This window comes from Crocuta crocuta, unplaced genomic scaffold, assembly GCF_008692635.1.
Source record: "Crocuta crocuta isolate KB4526 unplaced genomic scaffold, BGI_CrCroc_1.0 scaffold219, whole genome shotgun sequence".
Lineage (NCBI taxonomy): Eukaryota > Metazoa > Chordata > Mammalia > Carnivora > Hyaenidae > Crocuta > Crocuta crocuta.
Genome location: NW_027551572.1, coordinates 4584321 through 4604482, shown reverse-complemented (window position 1 = coordinate 4604482; position 20162 = coordinate 4584321). Strand labels below are relative to the sequence as shown.

Below are 20162 nucleotides of genomic sequence, written 5' to 3'. Positions count from 1 at the left end.
GCTCTGGGATTTACCACGTGTCCTGAGCTTTAAGCCACTGTAACTCAGTAACATGCATAGATAAGTGATGTGGAATGACTTGTGTTGACACATCTACTCAGTCTACTCATGGTAGTAAATCAGTGACATGAGAGGCTCTTTCAATACCATTTACCACCACCCTACTCTAGGACAAGTCACCTGTGCTCTGTGAAAAAGGCCAGAAGGAAAAGAGAGACAGAGAGGGAAAGAAAGATACAGAAACAGAGACAGAAAGAAAGGGAAAGAATAGAAAAGAAAATACAAAAGAAAAGAATAGAAATAGGACTAGGACCCCACAAGTAGGAGAAAAGGAAAAGAAAAAAGGAAGAGAAGGAATAATATCAGCTCAGGCATTTCCCCTATCTGTTCTAACTAAATAGCTGTCTAGTATTTTAAAAAAATAAAAAGGTGTATAGGGGCGCCTGGGTGGCTCAGTGGGTTGAGTGTCTGACTTCGGCTCAGGTCATGATCTCGCGGTTTGTGAGTTCCAGCCCCGCATCAGGCTCGCTGCTGTCACCACGGAGTCTACTTCATGTCTTCTGTACCCCTCTCTCTCTGCCCCTCCCCCGCTCACACTTTCTCTCTCAAAAATAAACAAATATTTTTTTAAAAAGAGGTGGATAATCCTTTTTGTGGGATTCTATTGCTGGAGGAAGACAACTGTATACTACGTTACCAAGGGATAGGTAACAGGTTAGACAGGTCATGGGTTTCACGCTAATGTACATTTTTAAATCATATACATATTGGACTTCCTGCGCAAGAAATCAGATAATGAGATGAATGACTGAATGTATGACACAGTGGCCAATTATCATGTGGAGGATATAAATTCTATTGTGCTGAGGACATTTATCTCTGTATTTATTGACCTGGCTCTGAAAGCAAGGATCATAAATTACAATCCTTCAATAACTGTATGATAAATATTCTAATAACAAAATTAGACCAAGTCCTATTTCCCCAATAAACTTTCATATGGTTTCAGTTAAAGAAGCAAAATGCAGAGAATGTTTTCGTAATTTTTATTATCAAAAATTATATGTAGAATGAAGACCATACAGAAAAGCCTATCTATCCCAAACAGTGGTGTGCTGGAGGCCGCACGCATAAGGTTCTCTAGATATTGTTACATTTTCAGGAATTCTGTGAACTGATTGATGTTACATTGGTCGCCTGAAATTGGCTGCCGTGGGGGGGAGTATTTTATACCATGGAAATCAGTAAATGAGATGAATCAGCTCCCTAGCCCCACCCCCCAATTGTTAAATATCACTGCTCATGGACTAGAGACCCTGGGGAAACTGCCTGATAATTCAAAAGTACTATGATATGGGTAGAAATCTCTTCTTACCACGTTTCCCCTCTAATTTTTTCCCTCCTTTCCTGCCTTCTGTTGGATAAAAGTTTTCTATAGACCATTTTATCTTTTGTTAGTTTAGAAAGTAGACATTGTTTCCCTATAATTTTAGTCATTATCCTACATGTTTAAAATATCTGCTTAACTATAAACTTTCCAGTAGCTCTATCCTCTTTTTGAGCACAAGAATCTATGCATGCCTTAACCACGAACCGAACACAACTGCCCTCCCTGAATTTTATGGCTGTTTAGATTTATCTCACCCTAAATCATTGGCCTTCTTATAGTGAACAGTTACTTATTTTATACTTTCAGAATATTCTATTAAATTATTTCATTTCAAATGAACTTATGCTTCATTTGTTATGGCAGAGAGTTGCCCTTGTTAGCCTTAGAGTTCGTGTGTTTTGACATTTCAGTTGGCAGGCTCAGTCTGAGGGGGAGGAAGAGAATTTTTCCCTTTCCCTCTCATTTTCTCTCTGGGCTTACTCTCTTAGCGTAATGATTTCAGGGTTGTGTCTTCTTGGCTACCTAGGTCTCTAGCACAGAGCCAGTTTTTATTTACTTATTTATTTTTTCTTAGTTTATTGTCAAGTTGGTTTCCATGTAACACCCAGTGCTCATCCCAACAAGTGCCCTCCTCCATGCATATCACCCACCTTCCCCTTTCCCCCCACCCCCATCAGCCTCAGTTTGTTCTCAGCATTTGAGAGTCTCTCATGGTTTGCCTCCCTCTCTCTCCCCAACTATTTTTCCCCTTCTTCTCCCCATGGTTCTCCATTAAGTTCCTCCTAATCCTTCTCTGCCTGACTTATTTCGCTCAGCATAACACCCTCAAGTCCCATCCACGTTGCTACACATGGCCAGATTTCATTCTTTCTCATTGCCATATAGTATTCCATTGTATACATAAACCACATCTTCTTGATTCATTCATCAGTTGATGGACACTTAGGCTTTTTCCATGTTTTGGCTATTGTTGAGAGTGCTGCTATCAACACTGGGGTACCTGTGCCCCTATGCATCAGCACTCCTGTATCCTTTGGGTAAATTCCTAGGAATGCTATTGCTGGGTCACAGGGGAGTTCTATTGTTAATTTTTTTGAAGAACCTCCACACTGTTTTCCAGAGGGGCATCAGTTTACATTCCCACCAACAGTGTAGGAGGGTGCCCGTTTCTCTACATCCTCCCCAGCATCTATAGTCTTCTGATTTGTTCATTTTAGCCACTCTGACCACAGAGCCAGTTTTTAGAATGGCATTTTGTGTTCCTATCCCATGGTTTTCTAGGCATATGAAAGAGCTCATCACTGTGGCAACAGTAGGCCTAGCCACTTATTTATCCTACCATTCTCAGGCAAAAGCTGGCTAAGAGCCATAGTCCTGGGTGATGGTCAGCACTTCCCTAGGTGTTGGAGAACACAGAGGAAATTGCTATAGTCAGAGCACAGGATCATATGACTTCTCCTTTTCCCATTCTTTTCCTCAGCTTCTTTTTATCAGCCAACAAGAACTACCCCACACACTGGCTGCAGGCAGGAGTCCAACTCTGAACACTGTCTTCCTTGGAGCCCTCTTATAGTCTTTTTATCCACAGAAGCCAAACTTCCAGCCATCACTGCTTGCTTCTAATCTTAGCAGATTTGTGACTTCAGCTTAGCTGAGCATTTTTGTTTTCATTCCATTCTGATCTGTCTCAGTATCTAGATTCCTTCCTTCCTTCCCTAGTATAATGTTTTTGGCCTTTCTTTTTTATTTAAAATCTTTTTAATGTTTATTTATTTTTGAGAAAGAGAGACAGAGCGCAAGTGAGGGAGGGACAAAGAGAGAGGGAGACAGAATCCGAGGCAGGCTCCAGGCTCTGAGCTGTCAGCACAGAGCCCGACACGGGGCTCAAACTCACAAACCATCAGATCATGACCTGAACTGAAGTCAGACGCTCAACTGATTGAGCCACCTAGACATCCCTGGCCTTTCCATTTTATATGTGGCCTGTCATTGTTATATTTTTGTAAAAGCATAAAGTTAAAGATCCCCTTTGACAGATATTCTTGCCCGGAAACATCTAAAGGCAAAGATGCTTCAAATTCAAAGTTATCCAATAATTTCTTCTGCTTTCCACCATCCTATATTGTTTTCCTTTGGTAATTAATATCTACTGGTGTGAAGAATGTATTAATAATGTCTATGGCCAAGATTAACAGCTATGAGATGTGCCCTTGCTCTTATTTTATAGAGGAATCAAAGTCTAGGTCATAGGTGTCAAACTTCCCCACATCTTGATTCCCACCACTCACACATGAATATTCCCCTAAAGCAGCCTTGGCATGGCAATATTTACATCAGAAGGAAATTGCCAGCTTGCAAAATGTCATGTCACTGACCATGGTCCTGAAACGTCATGAGCCACGAAGACCTAGGTCTTTATCTTAATCCTGGGTTCAGAAATGGCTTCTCTTCAACCTTTTCCTAGAATTGTGAACCAGGTGATAGAGTAGGTGGTGGTGGAAAACAGGACAAGTGGTGTGAAGGAGGGAGATGGGGGGGGGATGGAACACAATAAGCAGAAGCTGCCTGGGATGATTTGTTTTGACATCATTTTCATATATTCAAAGCAATCAAAAAAGAATCCATAGCTAACCATGTCTCCATCATCCACTTTTAACAAACCTACCATGTTTCTAGTGGTTAAACTTTTATTTTTGCTTTAGGCAAGTATGTTGGGGGAGTGCATTTGACCACTTTTTTTCACCTCACATTCTTTTCCTTATTATGTTTGCAGTTAGGAGAGATTTATAAAGACCATGAGTCCTAACATTCAATTTCTAACTCAAGTCCATCATATGCTGTATATGCTCTACAATTTTTGGTTCTTCGAAAGGAACGGATGTTTACTGAGCTCCTGCCATGTGCTAGCAAATATGCCAAGTATTGGGGATAAAAGCAAAAAAGATACATTCTCTGTTTTGGAACTAGACAGGGATGGTTGTACAACACTGTGAATGTGCTAAGTGACACTGAATGGTTCTCTTTAAAATGGTCAATATTTATGTGAATTTCACCTGGAGGGAGATTGCGTGCACACACACACACACACACACACACACACACCATGCAACATCATGAGCTTGAGAACAGATACCAAACTATGATACAGACCTTGATCTGAATCCTAGCTCTGTCAGTTTCTAGTTGTGAGACACCAGGACAGTCACTTATCTTCTAAGAGGTTCACTTTCCTAGTAGTAACCTGTCTCATATGGCAGAGGTTAGGATTCACTGAAATAATGACCATAAAGTGCATTTCACTGTGTCTGACACACAGCAAGCTTTAAATAAATCTTACTGTTAATATTGGGGCACCTGGGTGACTCAGTCAATTAAGCGTCCGACTTCAGTTCAGGTCATGATCTCATGGATCATGGGTTTGAGCCCCACGTCGGGCTTTGTGCTGACTGCCAGCTCAGAGCCTAGAGCCTGTTTTGGATTCTGTGTCTCCCTCTCTCTCTGACCCTCCCCTGCTCATGCTATCTCTCTCTCTCAGAAATAAATAAAACACTTAAAATTTTTTAATTAAAAAAATAAATCTTATAATTAATATTATCTATACTCCTCATACAGATAACCCCAAATTTATACAGCTACTTTTAACTCTCAAGTATCTTATAGGCTACACTTGATTTGGTTGAATGTGAGCTTTCCTTGGCTAAATGAGTTTTGCCATGAACAAAGATTTTCACATAACAGAGAACTTGGTTATAATTTTAAAAAGTGAATTCTAGGTCCACAAAGGTATATGCTACCTTTGGACAGATATCCAGTTCAGGGTCATAGAAAATATCACTAAGTGATCATGATCCTCTGTTCTGGACACAGACTCAGAATCCTTCTAACACAGCATTCTAGCAATCAGATGGTCAGTCTTGGGATATGAGATGACACCAATTTGTCATCTCTTTGTATATAGTTTATTCTTCTCAGACAGGCACATAGGACCAAGACATCTAGCACAGAATATGTATTTGATTATTGAAGTCCTCAACAAACCCAGAAAATATTGGTAATTACAGTAATACACTTCTTTTACTATTGGGCAATAGACTTGAAGAATTTAACATAAACCCTTAATATCTGAGACATAGTTCTAAAAATATAAAAGGGAAGAAGGAAGGAAACAAGGAAGCAAATAAGGAAGAAAACACTATGGTCTTATGCTATAATACTAATACTTAACTTTGTGATGATGTTCTACTGTATTAAAAATTTTGGGGTGCCTGGATGACTCAGTCAGTTAAGCATCCGACTCTTGGTTTCAGCTCAGGTCATGATCTCATGGTTTTGTACTGCCAGCACAGAACCTGTTTGGGATTCTCTCTCTCTCCCTCACTCTCTGCCCCTCTTCCACTCATGCTGTCTCTCTCTCTCTCTCACAATAAATAAACTTATAATATTTATTTTTTTACATTTGATCCTCACTGGTAGACAGGTGGATACTGCTATCCTCACCCACAACTAAGGAAGCAGAGGCTTGGAGAGATTAAATGAGTTAAGGTCACATAACCACCAAGTCATGGACTGTATTAGTTTCCTAGGGCTGCTGTAACAAGGTAACACAAACTGAGCAGTTTAACAAAAGATACTTCTTGTCTCACAGCTCTGGAGGCTGGACATCTGAGATCAAGACTCAAGGCTGGTAGGGGAATGTTCCCCCAAAGGCACTAACAAAGGATCTGTTCCAGGCCTCTCTCCTAGTTTTAGGTGTTTCCTTGCTCATAGCAGCATAACTCCAATATTCACAAAGCATTTTCTCTATGTGCATATCTGTGCCCAAATTTCCCCTTTTTATAAAGATGCCAGTTATATTGGTTTAGGTATCCAGCCTACTCCAGTATGAGCTCATTTTAACTAATTACATCTGCAATGGCTCTATTTCCAAATAAGGTTATATTCCAGGATATTGAGGGTTAGGACTTCTACATATGAAGTTTTAGGGGACACAATTCAAACCATAACATGGGTTGATCATAACCAAGCATTCTGTACAAGCATGAGGAACACTGCTGGAGCCTAAGAATTTAGGCTTTCGGCTTCTCTTAAAGGCAAGAATTCTCATTATTCCCTAAAATATAGACTTTTAAATAAAATTATTCTCTCAAAAACATTCAATAGTCCTTCACATTAGAAATCAATTATGGGATCCCCCCCCCCCGCCTTCATTAACTTGGTATGATACCTATGTCATGTATTTGATGAGGTCCCTTGTTTCCTTAGGAGGTTCCAAATTGCAATACTAGAAGGTCAGTTAGAAACTGCACACACCCAAAAGGAGATGGAAGATCAAGAGAATCTATGATTACTCATTATATTTAATATCACTCTTATAAAATTTGAATCAATTAAAAAAACCATATCAGCCCTTTCCTCATTAGTGCCAACAGGCTATGTCTGTTATTTTTATCCTTGCCAGAAATCAGTGGCCTATAAGAATGTAGTACTAGTGACATGAGCCTTAATTTCCATTTTTAATTAAAATTCTTACTGACCTAGAGCCAGATTTCCTTCTGCACCAGAGCCTGTGGAAATTCCACAGTTGAACAACAGTAGCCAGGGAGTGGAGGATCAGGCAGGAAACCGGGAATGTCACACTGTACCAGAGGAACATCACAGCCCTTAAGAGAAGACCCAGGAGGGCACCTACATAGCTCAGTCGGTTGAGCGTCTGACTCTTGATTTTGGGCTCAGGTCACGATCCTAAAGTCTTGGGATCAAGCCCTGCACTGGGCTCCACACTGGGCACAAAGCCTTCTTGGGATTCTCTCTCTCTCTCTTCCTCTGTCCTTCCCCCCAGCTTGATTTCGCACCCCCCTCACCTCTCAAAAATAAATAAATAAACTTAAAAGAGAGAGAGAGAGAGAGAGAGAGAGAGAAGATCCAGGAAGGGTGTCAACCTGGCCCCTCCAAGCTCTCAACTTGTACTTACTTTTCTCATCCTTCCCCCAGGCCCTAGATCAGCCTCAGTGGAGATCATGACTGCCCCTCCTCATGATCCACGTCTCTTGTGACTTATCACCCCATGGACTCTATTGGCTGCCTTTCCTGACTCTCACACCTTTTTTGATGGTAGCACTATGGAGTTAAAATATTTCTCACATTTATTGTGCTCTCAGTCTGTATCTCACTTAATTCTTGCAACACTCTATAAGGTAGCATGATTGCAGACTGCAGATTGTCTGTACACTCTCTATTCTACTGAAGGATCTTGCTCTGGTACTATCCTGGGCTCAGGGCTGCCCTATTAGAAGACTACATTCTTAGCTTCCTTTGTAGCTAGTTGTGGCCATGTGATTGAGTTGTAGTTAATGATATGCTCCATGAAATTGTCAGAAAGTTTTCTTAAAGCCAGAAAATTTTCATTTTTTACTCTCCTTCTAGCTGGCTGTAATAAGTAGGTAAATGTTGGAGCCACAGCAGCCATCTTGTCCCATGAGGTACCCTTGGAAATGGAAATCACACTTAATAGGGCAGCATGAGGGCAAGAGCCTAGGTGGCTGCCAGGTGCCCTGCCAGATTAGTGGTCCCTATGTGGCCTAACTCCCAGCTTATTTCATGTAAGAAAAAGATAAGAACCTACCTTATTAAAACCACTGTTACTTGGGATTTTCTATCACTACAGAATTGATCTTACTCCCAAATGGTTATTATATAAATAGTAGTATTCCCATTTTACAGATCAGGAAACTGAGGCTCAGAAAGATGAAGTAATTTGTTTGAGGTCAAAAATCTAAGTGGAAATGTTAGAGTACAACCTGATCTCAGGTCTAATGCTCTTAATCTCTCCAACGTATATTCTCTAAAAAGACCCTTTCCCATGCTGAAAATATTGGAACCCCCATGTTTAATTCGTCCTTTTCCTGTAGCACCTGTCTTCTCCCATCATTAGTTGCCAAGCATCGTGGATTCTGCCTCCCAGGGTCCAGCCATCCATTTCCTGTCCCATTGCTCCTTCCCCATGAAGAAACTTCTGGCTGGCTGGTAGCAGAGATAGAGGCACTCAGCCTAGACAAGATGTGCCCTGGGATAGGTGTGGGAGATAGGCCTGTTTGTGGAGCAAAGAAGTGAAGGTAAGTCTGCACTCCAGGCACTGCTTCTGTTTTGACCCCTGCTGGAGCACATGCTCTCAGGTTGAGTTTGAGGGAGCGGTACTGTTGTTGAGAAGGGAGAGGAGAACTATGAGAACTACCTGAATTACAGGACACGTAGAGAATGGAGCCTGGCATGAGTAAGAGTTATTTGCCAGGTTCCACAGACACATACATAATTTAATCCTTACAGTGAATCTATGAGGCAGGTCTTCTGCTCAAGCTTGACAAATGAGGACCAAAGGTCAGAGAGGTTAAATATCTTCCTCCAAGTTGCACAGCTAGCAGGTGACACAGCTGAATGCACACACTGCTCTTCTTGATGAGCTAGGTGGCACTCTGGGGAGAGGGGGAGGGGAACAGACTGTGGGCAGAGCCATGAGCCATGTCCCTACATCCCCTACTCCTGTCCCCCACACACCATGTTCATGGACACACAACGCAGAGCTCACCATCACTTCTGTTTACTTTAACTGCAGCACTTCGATTTATATTATGCAATTCAAGTACAAATTTAAAAAAAGAAAGAAAGAGAAAGAAAGACAAGACAAGACAAGACCGACCAGCACGGGGTACACAGAACATCATCTAGGCTAACCCTAAGTACAAGTCACCTCACACAATGTGCTACAAGCACTCATGCGAACTCTAGGACATCTGCTACAGGTCTGGTTTCTCACGAGATACAAACCCAGCATTTGTTGGTAAATAAATCGAATATGCTGCCTAGAATATGGATTATCCACTTTACTGTGCCTTTTGCTTCTTTTGGATGAGACTAAAACCCTTACTGCCAAGGTTCCCATGATATGAGTATATTCCAGATGTATGTGCATACCATACCATATTTCAAACTTCAAATTATAATGAACCACTTCTTGGTTTACATGAGAAAATCAGATTTTATTGGCTGAGTTTATAAGTAGGGTCTAAGTGAGATCAAATCAGGCCCTTGACATCTTCAGACAATCTGTTAGGTAATCTAAATTAGACTCTCTTCAGGGAGACATAACCTTGAAACACATAGCTTTATTTGTTCTTTTTATGAGGAGGAAAAAATCCAAATTTTCCAAAATGAAAAAGAAGTTAGGTTGCATTTATAAGTATACTGATCAATATATGTTAAGAGGAGAGAGAAGAATGGGGCGGGGGGGAGGTAAATTGGAATTTTTTTAAATTTTGAGCTTCTTCATGAGTTTTTATTAATTCACTAATTCCCTGAAGCTCAAGAGATGCTAATTAATTCAAGAAGACATAATAGCTAATCATTGGCTAAATAAATCTAAAATGGAGACAATCTGTCACTGGAGATACCACTGCTCATTTTAATTAATAGTACCAATTTGTGAAGTAATGTAAATAAAGGTTATTGTATCCTCCTCCGGGAAATATTAACCCTTTGCATGGCCACCTGAGAATGTAACAAGACTTAAAAAGCCAAGAGTATTTGTGGAGCTTAATCAATCACTGAGTTAGGACATTTATCATTCCAAGTGTGTTGTTTGCTGACATTATAAAAACCATGTAGAATTAAGCTCCCACAAAATGCAGGATGACAAAGAGCTAAGAGTGGTTGCCTTCAAGGAAATACAACCAATGAAAAGGAAGCAACCACCCCAAAATGGTTCAGGCCTAGAGAAAAGCCAGTGTTCCAGTTCTGAGTTTCAATTTTTAAGGAATGAATTTATGCAAATGCCCATTTAGTTTTAGCAGTTTTGTAGCTTAGAGTGATCTCACCTTGTTACCATGCAGTACAACTGCTTGTAGCCATTTGAATGTCATTTGGAGGGACAGGAAAGGCTGCCTCTGCATTTCATGGCTAAATGGCAAGGCTGGGCCACAAAGTTCACCTTGGAAAAGGGACAGACCTGCATGCTTAGCCACTCAAACCAGCCACCCCAAGAAAGCAGTGTGTGCAGGAGACCATATGGTTTGAGTCCTCACTAAAGCCTTAGCTGAACAGCCATGGTGCTCCTGATAGATCTGTCCTTGCCTGAGACAAATCCTTCTTTACTGTCTCGCTAATCAGCTCAAGAGCTACGGACGATAAAGTCCTAAAATTAATTCCTAACAAAACCCCAAAAGTTTTAAAGGCAAAATGAAAAAGCATAGTTCACAGATACCTATTAGCCAATAATTCACAAAGTATTACAGCTTAGTCTAAAAACTTGAAATTAGTTTGAATGGAGGGGGAGTGGGGGTGGGGGAGGAAGACATCCTTCAGGATGAAGGTGAAGTTGGCCAAGGAAAATTACTGTTATCTGGTCCAAAGGCTACTTCTGAATGGAGCCTCCTGACAAAACTGAAGTCTGGCGGAAACTTGAACCAGATAAACGTGTTATGCAAATAGCTGTAGCCACTGGGGAAAGGGCTGATAATGAAATCTCTACAAAGCCACACACATTACAGAGGTGACAAAAAAACATCCAGCAGGGTCCTTAGCATATGGATAAAAAGCAGTGTAGAATTTATGTGAGCATCATGTTTAATTTATCATAACTAAGCTGTCAGGAGTCATGCTTTGACAAATGCATAACTAACTCATACAAATGAGTCAGCTATCACCAACGACCAAAGGTTCAGAACAAAACTGATGTTTCTTTTCTTTTTTTAAAACTCCAATACGTGTTTACTAATACGATTTCAGACTCTCTTAAAATCTCTCCTAGCATCTCCAAATTAAGGCTGGAAACCTGAAAAACACCAAGCCACATCCCAGCACTCATGCTGTCCCCTCCTCCCTGCTACCTCATGCACATTCATAATCATTCCCTCTCTCATTACCCTGCCTCCCCCCCCCACCCCCACACACACCCTGTCCCCTGTCTACGCAGCTATAATCACTAGCTACAGCCAGGCTAATCCCTTCAGACTACTGCAGCAATCAATGAGAAGCCATATAGGTCCTTCGGTAAGTGGAGACCAACATGGATCAAGAAAGATCAGAATTACTGAATCGCCTCTGCTATGATTTAATAGTCACATGAGGATAGGGTATTAAAAGTTTTAAACCTGTGAAAGAATTTTAGTCCTGTTTGCTCTTTAGAAAGAATTCGTTTTTTTAATACAATGCATTGTTTTCAATATACAACGGGAATTGAAGCAATTAACTGAATAATTCAAGCTAAAAACACCTTACCTAAATTTATGAGAAAATCATCTTTTCCACCCCAGTCCCACCAATAATGAAAAGTTTGTAATCTGAAAGTTTTAATCCTCTGTCCTCCTCCTCCCAGTATGGGCAAGATAAGTATAAAAACAAACGAAGGCTCTCTTTTTAAACAGACATTTCTAACTCAGTGAGTGTCACTGTTTGTATTTCATTAGAGGTCTGAATAAACAGAATGACATAGTAAAGTCAAATTGCATTTGGTAGGCTGAGTAATGGCAGCCTAGGGTACACAGGCTCACCTATGAAGCCAAGGTTTTTATTCGGGAATCATGGGCAGCTTTCTACCTAAATATATAAAATAGAATAATTAGTCTCTAATCCTGAGACTCACCTTTCTAACAATCTTGTAAAAAAAAGAATTCATGGTTGAGGAATCTAAGATGTTTTGGGAAAAGCAGGATTGGGGGCTGAAGTCAGGAAAGACTCTATGAACAACTATAATATAGAATATTTTCACTAATAAAACCATTAAGGAGAACTCATTAAATAAAGACAAGATTGATGATATTTTTCCATATCTTAAATTAGTAGTAAAGCACACAATCACTTAATTTCTATTTACCTTCTTTGGTTCATTAGAACCTTTTCAGACTCTTCCTTTCCTGTGGTTTCAACAAGATACTTTTCTTTGTGCCTTATAGTACGCATATGAAAGGCACCGGTTTTTGTGTTCTGTTCTCCCTCTAGTATCTAGACCCTTCTAAATCTAAAGCAAATCAGAATGAGCGCACCTAGAAATCTCAGAGTTGGAGAACATGTAAGCAAACTTAAATGGACGTATAATAGGACCTACCATACAGAAAAATCAGTAGTGGGAGGATTTCTATACTGTTTAACCCTGAAAGTCCCAACCCCATCATCAGTTATGTACCTTTATTCCCAAAACCATCTAAGCAATACCATGATTGGTTTAAGAACACAAATACAGGGCGCCTGGGTGGCTCAGTTGGTTAAGTGTCCAATTTAGGCTCAGGTCATAATCTCAAGATTCGTGGGTTCAAGCCCTGCACCTGGCTCTGTGCTGACAGCTCAGAGCCTGGAGCCTGCTTCAGATTCTGTGTCTTCCCCTCTCTCTCTCCCCGTACCCCACTCGCACTCTGTCTCTCTCTCTCAAAAATAAATTTAAAATGTTTTAAAAAAATGTTAAAAGAGGGGCACCTGGGTGGCTCAGTCAGTTAAGCGTCTGACTTTGGCTCAGGTCATGATCACAGGGTTCATGGGTTCAAGCCCCGCATCGGGCTCTGTGCTGGCAGCTAGCTCAGAGCCTGGAGCCAGTTTCGCATTCTGTGTCTCCCTCTCTCTCTGACCCTCCCCAGTTCACGCTCTCTCTCACTCTCTCAGAAATAAATAAAACATTTTTTTAAAATGTTAAAAGAAAACAATTACACTCTTGAAAAAATATACAGAAGATAAAAATTTGGTGAGTCAAGTCACATTTTAGAGGCATCACAAGAGCTTGGTATAGGAAGGCATATTTGTGAATATGTAATAGATTTTTCTAGGCCAACAGCTTTGAGAAGGTCAATCAAGGGAATCTGTATGCAGCAATGAAATGAAAAGGAATTCTTTAAATCCAGCCTTGCTAGCAAAAATCTTGGAATCATAGCTCTTGGATTTCTCTCCCTGGGGTGACCTGAAATGTGCCCCCACCAAGGTGTCTTTAGTTCTCCAGTTCCCTTGACCTCCTCCTTTGGCTCCCAAATCCCAGGGAGTGCCTCTTCCTCTGCTCCTAGTGAGCACCATCCCTCTGGCTGTATCTTGTTCCTCTCACCATGGCCTGACATTGCTACCTTTAAGTTGTGGCTGTTTCTGTTCTCTGAAGACTTTGCAGAAACATCAGAGTGGGGACTGGAGGGGTGAGGAAATGCCCTGGCATTGAACTGGGTGGTCACATGCCAGTACGGCCTTGCTTGGAGTTCTTTACCATTCTCTCCTGAAGAAGACAGCACAAATCCAGGAGGGGCTGGACAAGCAAACAATTTCAAGGACCTTGAACTATGTTCCGGGTGAAACAAAAATTAAATATAGGTTCACAGCTCTTTCTACTAACCCTTGGAGTCAAATAGGTTTCAGAATTTAGAATTTTATCAAATTTTAGAAAAGTAAACCAGTGCATCTACTGTATGTTATGTAACATTCCTCAGCAGGATCTGGGGCAGCACACTGTAATCAAACACATTAATATATCTGCAGCAATTCACATGAATATTCACACTGAGTGAGATAAATAATGACTATAAATAGCTTCATTTCAGTTCAGGTCATGTGTTGCCACCAAATCAGATCACATAAGGTCAGGGCTTGTAGCTAAATGAATCAAGTACAAAAAAAAACTTTCATTTTTTAGAGCTCTTTGGATTCTAGAACTGTGGATAAGGAATTATTGATCTATATTGTGACTGAGTCAGAAAGATGATCAAGGGACCCAGTTTCCATCATTGTCCTGCCTCTTTGTGGAAGCTAAAAATGCACATAGATAGAAGTTGGAAAATATTGTGTTGACCATTTCCTACTTTCTGGTTATTAGCTATTTGGGGCACTTCTTTTCTCCTCCATGACCTCTGAACACCTTGTTTGATCTGCTAGACACTGAGCACACCTCTTCCCAGTTCCTCTGCACTGGATATGCCTTGTAATGCCTGGTCTAGACCCCACAGTTCACCAGGCCCCGAGCCTGGGGTCACATCGTCCCCTCCAGCAAACTGAGCATCTTCCCCAGATCTGGGAGCAGCGTAATCCTCTACCAGGGGCCAGGCCATCCCAGCACAGGGTCGCCTAAAGGTATTATCATTGGGTCTGCTCCTGTCTTGGTCCCATTCTACCTTGCCTAGGTCCTGGTAACACAGCTCCCATCAGGGTGCCATCCATCACGTGGGTTTTTATTGTGTTCTCCTCACCTTGAACCCTTGGCTGGGGTTGTTCACTTTAGTGCCTCACGTCTGAGATCCTACTGCGCCTACTCAGTCATACTGGGGACTGGAGCTGTGTTCTCATACCGCAGATCCTAAAGCAAAGTCCATCTTCCAAGCTGCAAGATCTCTGTTGGAGGCTGCCACCTTCTGTCTCTTCTCTGCGACTAGTGTGGGCATCACAGTTTTATTTTTAATTTTATTTATTTACTTACTGATTGGTTGATTGACTGATTGATTGAGATAGACAGAGACAGAACGCACGCATGAGAAGGGAGGGGCTGAGGGGGAGTGAAAATGCGAATCTTAAGCAGGCTCCATGCCCAGCACAGAGCCCAATGCAGGTCTCAGTCTCACAACTGTGGTATCATGATCTGAGCCAAAATCAAGAGTCGGATGCTTAACCAACTGAGCCACCCAGGTACCCTGGGCATCACAGTTTTAGACATTGAGTCTCTTCCCTTATTAAAAAGACCACTGGCAATATTTGCTCCAGGACAGAGTAACTTCTCAGATAAATGTGATCTACATGATCAGAAGGACTGAGTACAGCCAAAAGTCAAATGGAACTCCTTATTTTTCAAACTCTGCAAAGGCATCTTCCATCATTTACTGGAACCAATTCTGGGTCATAACATGCTAAGAGGCATAACAACTTCTAGCGCCAAGCAAATTCCATAGCTTGGATTTCCAATCACTGTTCAAGGCCTTGCTGGATAAGCAATTTTTAGTGGAAGAAATACTCACTGTGAAATAAAGTGGTTGAATTCCTCACACCATTTTTCTGGATGAAGTAAAGTAGGTGGAGGATTTCTGAAAAACAAAAGCAAATTTTTTTTACCAAAAAAAAAAAAAAAACAAAGTGTTTAGTTAAAGGCAAAACATCAACTTGTCTTTACTGATATTGTTCTAAATAGCTCTGATAAAATCCATTCTGTTTCTTCCAAGATGGGACTCATTCATTAGTGGCAAATTATAAAGTGCCAGCCCCTATTCATTTAGTCCTTCATTTTCATTGACTGAAGCCCTACCTATGTTCGTAGTTTTCAGCAGGACCTGTGAAGTTACACAGACCAGGAACATTCCTCAGGGAGCGGACCCTGATGAGGGGGGAGCACACAACCACCATCACTGAGAGCTGAGTATTATTAATGCCATAAGAAAGAATGCTATAACCCTAGCACTCGGGGCTTTAGAGAAATTTTACAAGGATTTGCAGATCATTATGTTACCATTTGAATTAATTATGTGATGTGTTTAAAGTACACTCAAATTCATCAAATTTTTAACTATTGCCTGTATGTTAACTTCTGGAATAGGCACTGGGAAAAGCAAAACAGCTAAGACAGTGCTCCAGACCTATGGGGTCCCTGGGTAGAGAGGGTGACAGACATCTAACATAACTACGTATTGGAGGTCCAAGAAAACTAGAGAGCTGCAGAAAGATTCTGGTAACCAGACCATCATGTAGAATAAAGGGACTGTAAGAGACCTGCATTTATTTGGCTGAATGTTACTCAGAGTTTTCTTTTTTTTTTTTTTTCTTTCAAATTTTTATTTAAGTTCTAGTTAATTAACACATAGTGTGGTATCAGTTTCAGGAGTAGAACGTAGTGATTCATCACTTACATATAACACCCAAGGCTCATCATAACAAGTGCACTCATCACCCATTTAGCCCATCCCTCCCACCCAACTCCCTCCATCAATCCTCAGTTTGTTCTCTGTCATCAAGAATCCCCAAAAAGATTACATTTTAAAACAGAAGTGACATTACCTTTAATTGGTAAGAATTTTCTTTTCTAGCCATAAATCAAAGTAGGGGCTTCTGGACAAATCAAGTTCAGCAAATGGAGAAAGTTACATTTCTGCACATCTGAATTATCACTGTATATCTTAAACCCATTATACATCTTACTCTTGTTTTCACCTGGGCTCTAACTGCCTCCTAAAACCATAGATTGCTTAGCTTCAATAGGTAGAGGAATGAGCAGCAGCAAGAATGACAGGAATTTTTTAAAAAATGTATTAGATAATGTGATTGCAACATGCCTCTCAACACCCATTCTCCTCTCATTTCCTTAAGTACAATTTTTATTCTGACATAATGCTACCACATAAAGACTACATTTTCCTGAGTTTCTTGCTGCTAGGTGTGTCCATGTGACTGATATAATTGTTCAGGCCAATTATATATAACTAAAATTGTTCTAGAGTGTTCCCAGGAAGCTTTCTTAAAAGAAAGGAGACAATACATCTTCCTTCTTTCCCCTTGCTATTTCCTGGAGTATGGATGTGATGGCTGGAGCTTAGGTAGCCATTTTGGAAGTGAGGTAAACTTGAAAATGAAAGCTACAAGCTGAGTATGGCAAAGAAGATAGATAGGGTTGGGGCACCCGGGTGGATCAGTCGGTGAGGCATCTGACTTCGGCTCAGGTCATTATCTCACTGTTTGTGGATTCTAGCCCCGCATTGGGCTCTGTGCTGACAGCTCAGANTTAAAAAAAAAGAAGATAGATAGGAAACTGGATTCATGATGATACTGCAAAGCTGCTGTACTAGCTCTAGACTGCTTCCTCTTAGTCTTCCTTAACAGGAGAGAGAAGTAAACTTCCATCTTTTTAAACCATTGTTATAATGCAATTAATCCTAAATGAGCCAATAGTATTTCAGAGTATTATCCTATCATATGATTAGAACATAAGTTGATAAATGATAGAGAAATAAACAAAGACATATGGAAGCATAATTAAGGAATAACTTACCGAATCTGGTGAGTCCCAGAAGACTTTTTTTTATAGTTTATTTATTTTTTAGAGAGAGAGACAGAACATAAGTAGGGGAGGGGCAGAGAGAGAGGGAGACACAGAATCTGAAACAGGCTCCAGGCTCCGAGCTGTCAGCACAGAACCCAATGCAGGGCTTAAACCCACAAACAGCAAAATCATGACCTGAGCCAAAGTCGGACGCTTAACTGACTGAGCCACCCAGGCACCCTCCAGAAGACTTTACAGAAAAGATGAACTTATGCTGGCCCCTGATGAGTAGGTTGGAATTTTCAAGATAGACAAGGAAAGGGAAGCCACTACAGGCTTAGAAAACAACATGTACCAAGTCACAGAACTGTAAAAAAGTCTGGCAGGTTCAAAGAACATGAGTAATATTTTGAGACTAGACTATATGATTCTTTTGGATCTGGAGAGAGAGAACATGAGGGAAGAAAGAATGATAAGAGAGGAATCATAGGATTTCCCTGTTCTGCATAAGAATTTAATTATCTTTTAGATCTTCTGATTCAAAGACCCAAAGGGAAATTATCTGTGTGACCACCTAGAAAGAGTTAGTAGCTGAAGGTTGCCCTTCAGTTATTTTGGAGGCTGCCTCTATCCCAGTTCATTTAATTCAACAATATTTGCCTTCATCTTTCCCTTGCATTTTATTAAATAATAACAGTACCATCACATAACTTCCACTTCACTGCTAATGTGGCTGACCTGTTCTTACTGGCTCCAGCTGCTTGAGGCCTCAGCCTATCATCTCCTTGTGAGGTTATGCTACATCATCTCTAGAGCCCTTTCCAGAACTTGAACTTCCCTTGCGCTTCTTAGGTTTTTTGCTTACTCTGTTCTCACTGAGATCAGTTCCACAGAGAAGAGCTGCTTAAGCAATTTACTGTCTAATAGACTTAATTCACCCCTAAAGCAGTTAACCGTGACCAAGAAGTCACTTGTAGACAGAATCAACAGACCTGATTAAAACAGTCCTAGTGGACTCAACATTGGCCAGCTGAGCATGAAGGGACAGCCCTCTGCTGCAATTAAAGAATGACCCAGCAAGGGTCCACTGGTGAGATGGACGGCGAGTGTCCTCTCTTGTGTACAGAACACTGCACTTTCCTGTTTTCAGCCCAGCTATCAGCAGGAACTATAGGCTGGGACTACGCTTTATGAGTTGGCCTGAACCTCCGTAGGGCAGAGAGGAGAGTGGCGAGAGATCACCGCTCACCCAGGCCATCACCAATCCCTGCTCACCTCACATGAACCCCATACAAGGAAACAGCTTCTTTGAAGCTCGGCATCATCGGAATTTGGTTTCAGAAAAGCTCATTTGACCTTGTAGGTAGGTGCGCTGCCTTTCCTGGAGTCGATCCATCATACTTAGGTTCAGTAAATAGAGATCTTGTGAAAGATTATTATCTGTGTGTAATGAAATCTAAAAGGAATTTGAAGGCTTTGTGGTACTTTGTTTGCACTGGCAATATAAATTCCTGCCTCTCGCCATCCGGGAGGAGGAGCACCAAATAGTAACAATGGTCCCTTTTTGGCTTCTGTCAACACCATAGATGCAAGCTGCAACCCCACCCAGAGGGTCTCTTTCTGAAAGGAGATGAGACGCTTCATGTTCACTGTGATGGGAGAGTCAGTGCACAGCTGTGATTCACACATAATCACACTCACAGGCAAACTCACTTACGTGTACGGATGCTGAGAGACTGCAGAATATATGAATGGTAAGTGACTAGAAGGACTGTAAACCTAAATAACCAGCTTGTATTTGGACAATGTTTATAAACATACATTTTGCTTCTGTGAAAAAAAAGTCAAAAAGCAAACACAGTGTTCAGTGTTTGTTTCGCAGCAAGCCAAACAGCAGCCAGAGGCCCTACAAGGCTCCTTCCCTCCAGGAACTATACTCAGCCTCTCAGCAGCTAGCTGCCATAGCTATAAACTGTGTTTGTGAGTATCTGTACTTCATCTCAACGTATTTTGTGCAGCCATTTAGCAACATATGTCCTAAGGCATCGGAAAAGCCTAAAAGGCCTTATCTTTTGGGTCTGCAAATGCTCCAAAATTTTTCAATATATGTTAATGGCAATTGCTTCTTCACATTACGCTATTTTTGGCTTAAGAAAGTTTTCATAGGAACACTCTACTTTTGGATAGCAGGGGAAAGCCATATTTGAACGGAGTTTTGCCTGCCTGGATTTTACTCCTGTGATTTGGACCCCAAATTCAATTTCTATAAAGATGATCCACAGCACACAGCACACAACACACATTAAGGCTACATGAGGCTAGGAGCAAATGGGAGTGATGGTAAACAGAGGCCTGAACCTATCATTTACCTCTTTTTTGACACTGTAATTCTGGGTCCAGCAAATACAATGGAGGTCAAGTTAACTTTCTACCCACAAAGCCTCTGTGGGAAGAGGCTTTCTGAATAGTCCAGCTGAATTCATTCCTGAAAGAGAGAAGCAGCTGACTGGGGTGGGCACCTGGTGTCTGGATAGCCAATCCTAATTTAAACTGGTGGCCTCCGCCATAGCGTGATGCAAAATGATAGTATGGGTCAACCTGATTCTGTTTAGGTTTTTTTCCCCACCTTGAACTAAAAAAATAAACACAAAACAAACAAGAGAATGAAGCCGTTTAGTAATGGGAGCTGAAGCTAAGAGATTCGTGATGACAAGGCAGATGGCAGAGGCCATGGAGCACAATGTGGAAGCTCAAGTTTTAAAAAGCAGATACTACGAGTAGGCAGAAAACTGGGAATGAAAACAG

At 41.1% G+C, this 20162-nt stretch overlaps 1 protein-coding gene across 1 annotated transcript in view; it reads right to left on the bottom strand.

Moving 5' to 3' along the window:
* The window catches only part of MYO3B (myosin IIIB), a 399691-nt gene that overhangs the window by 247900 nt on the left and 131629 nt on the right, over window positions 1-20162 (bottom strand). The window contains exon 8 of the mRNA XM_077751146.1: window positions 15349-15414. Coding sequence (XP_077607272.1) covers window positions 15349-15414 — 66 coding nt within the window. The remainder of the gene's footprint in view (window positions 1-15348; window positions 15415-20162) is intronic.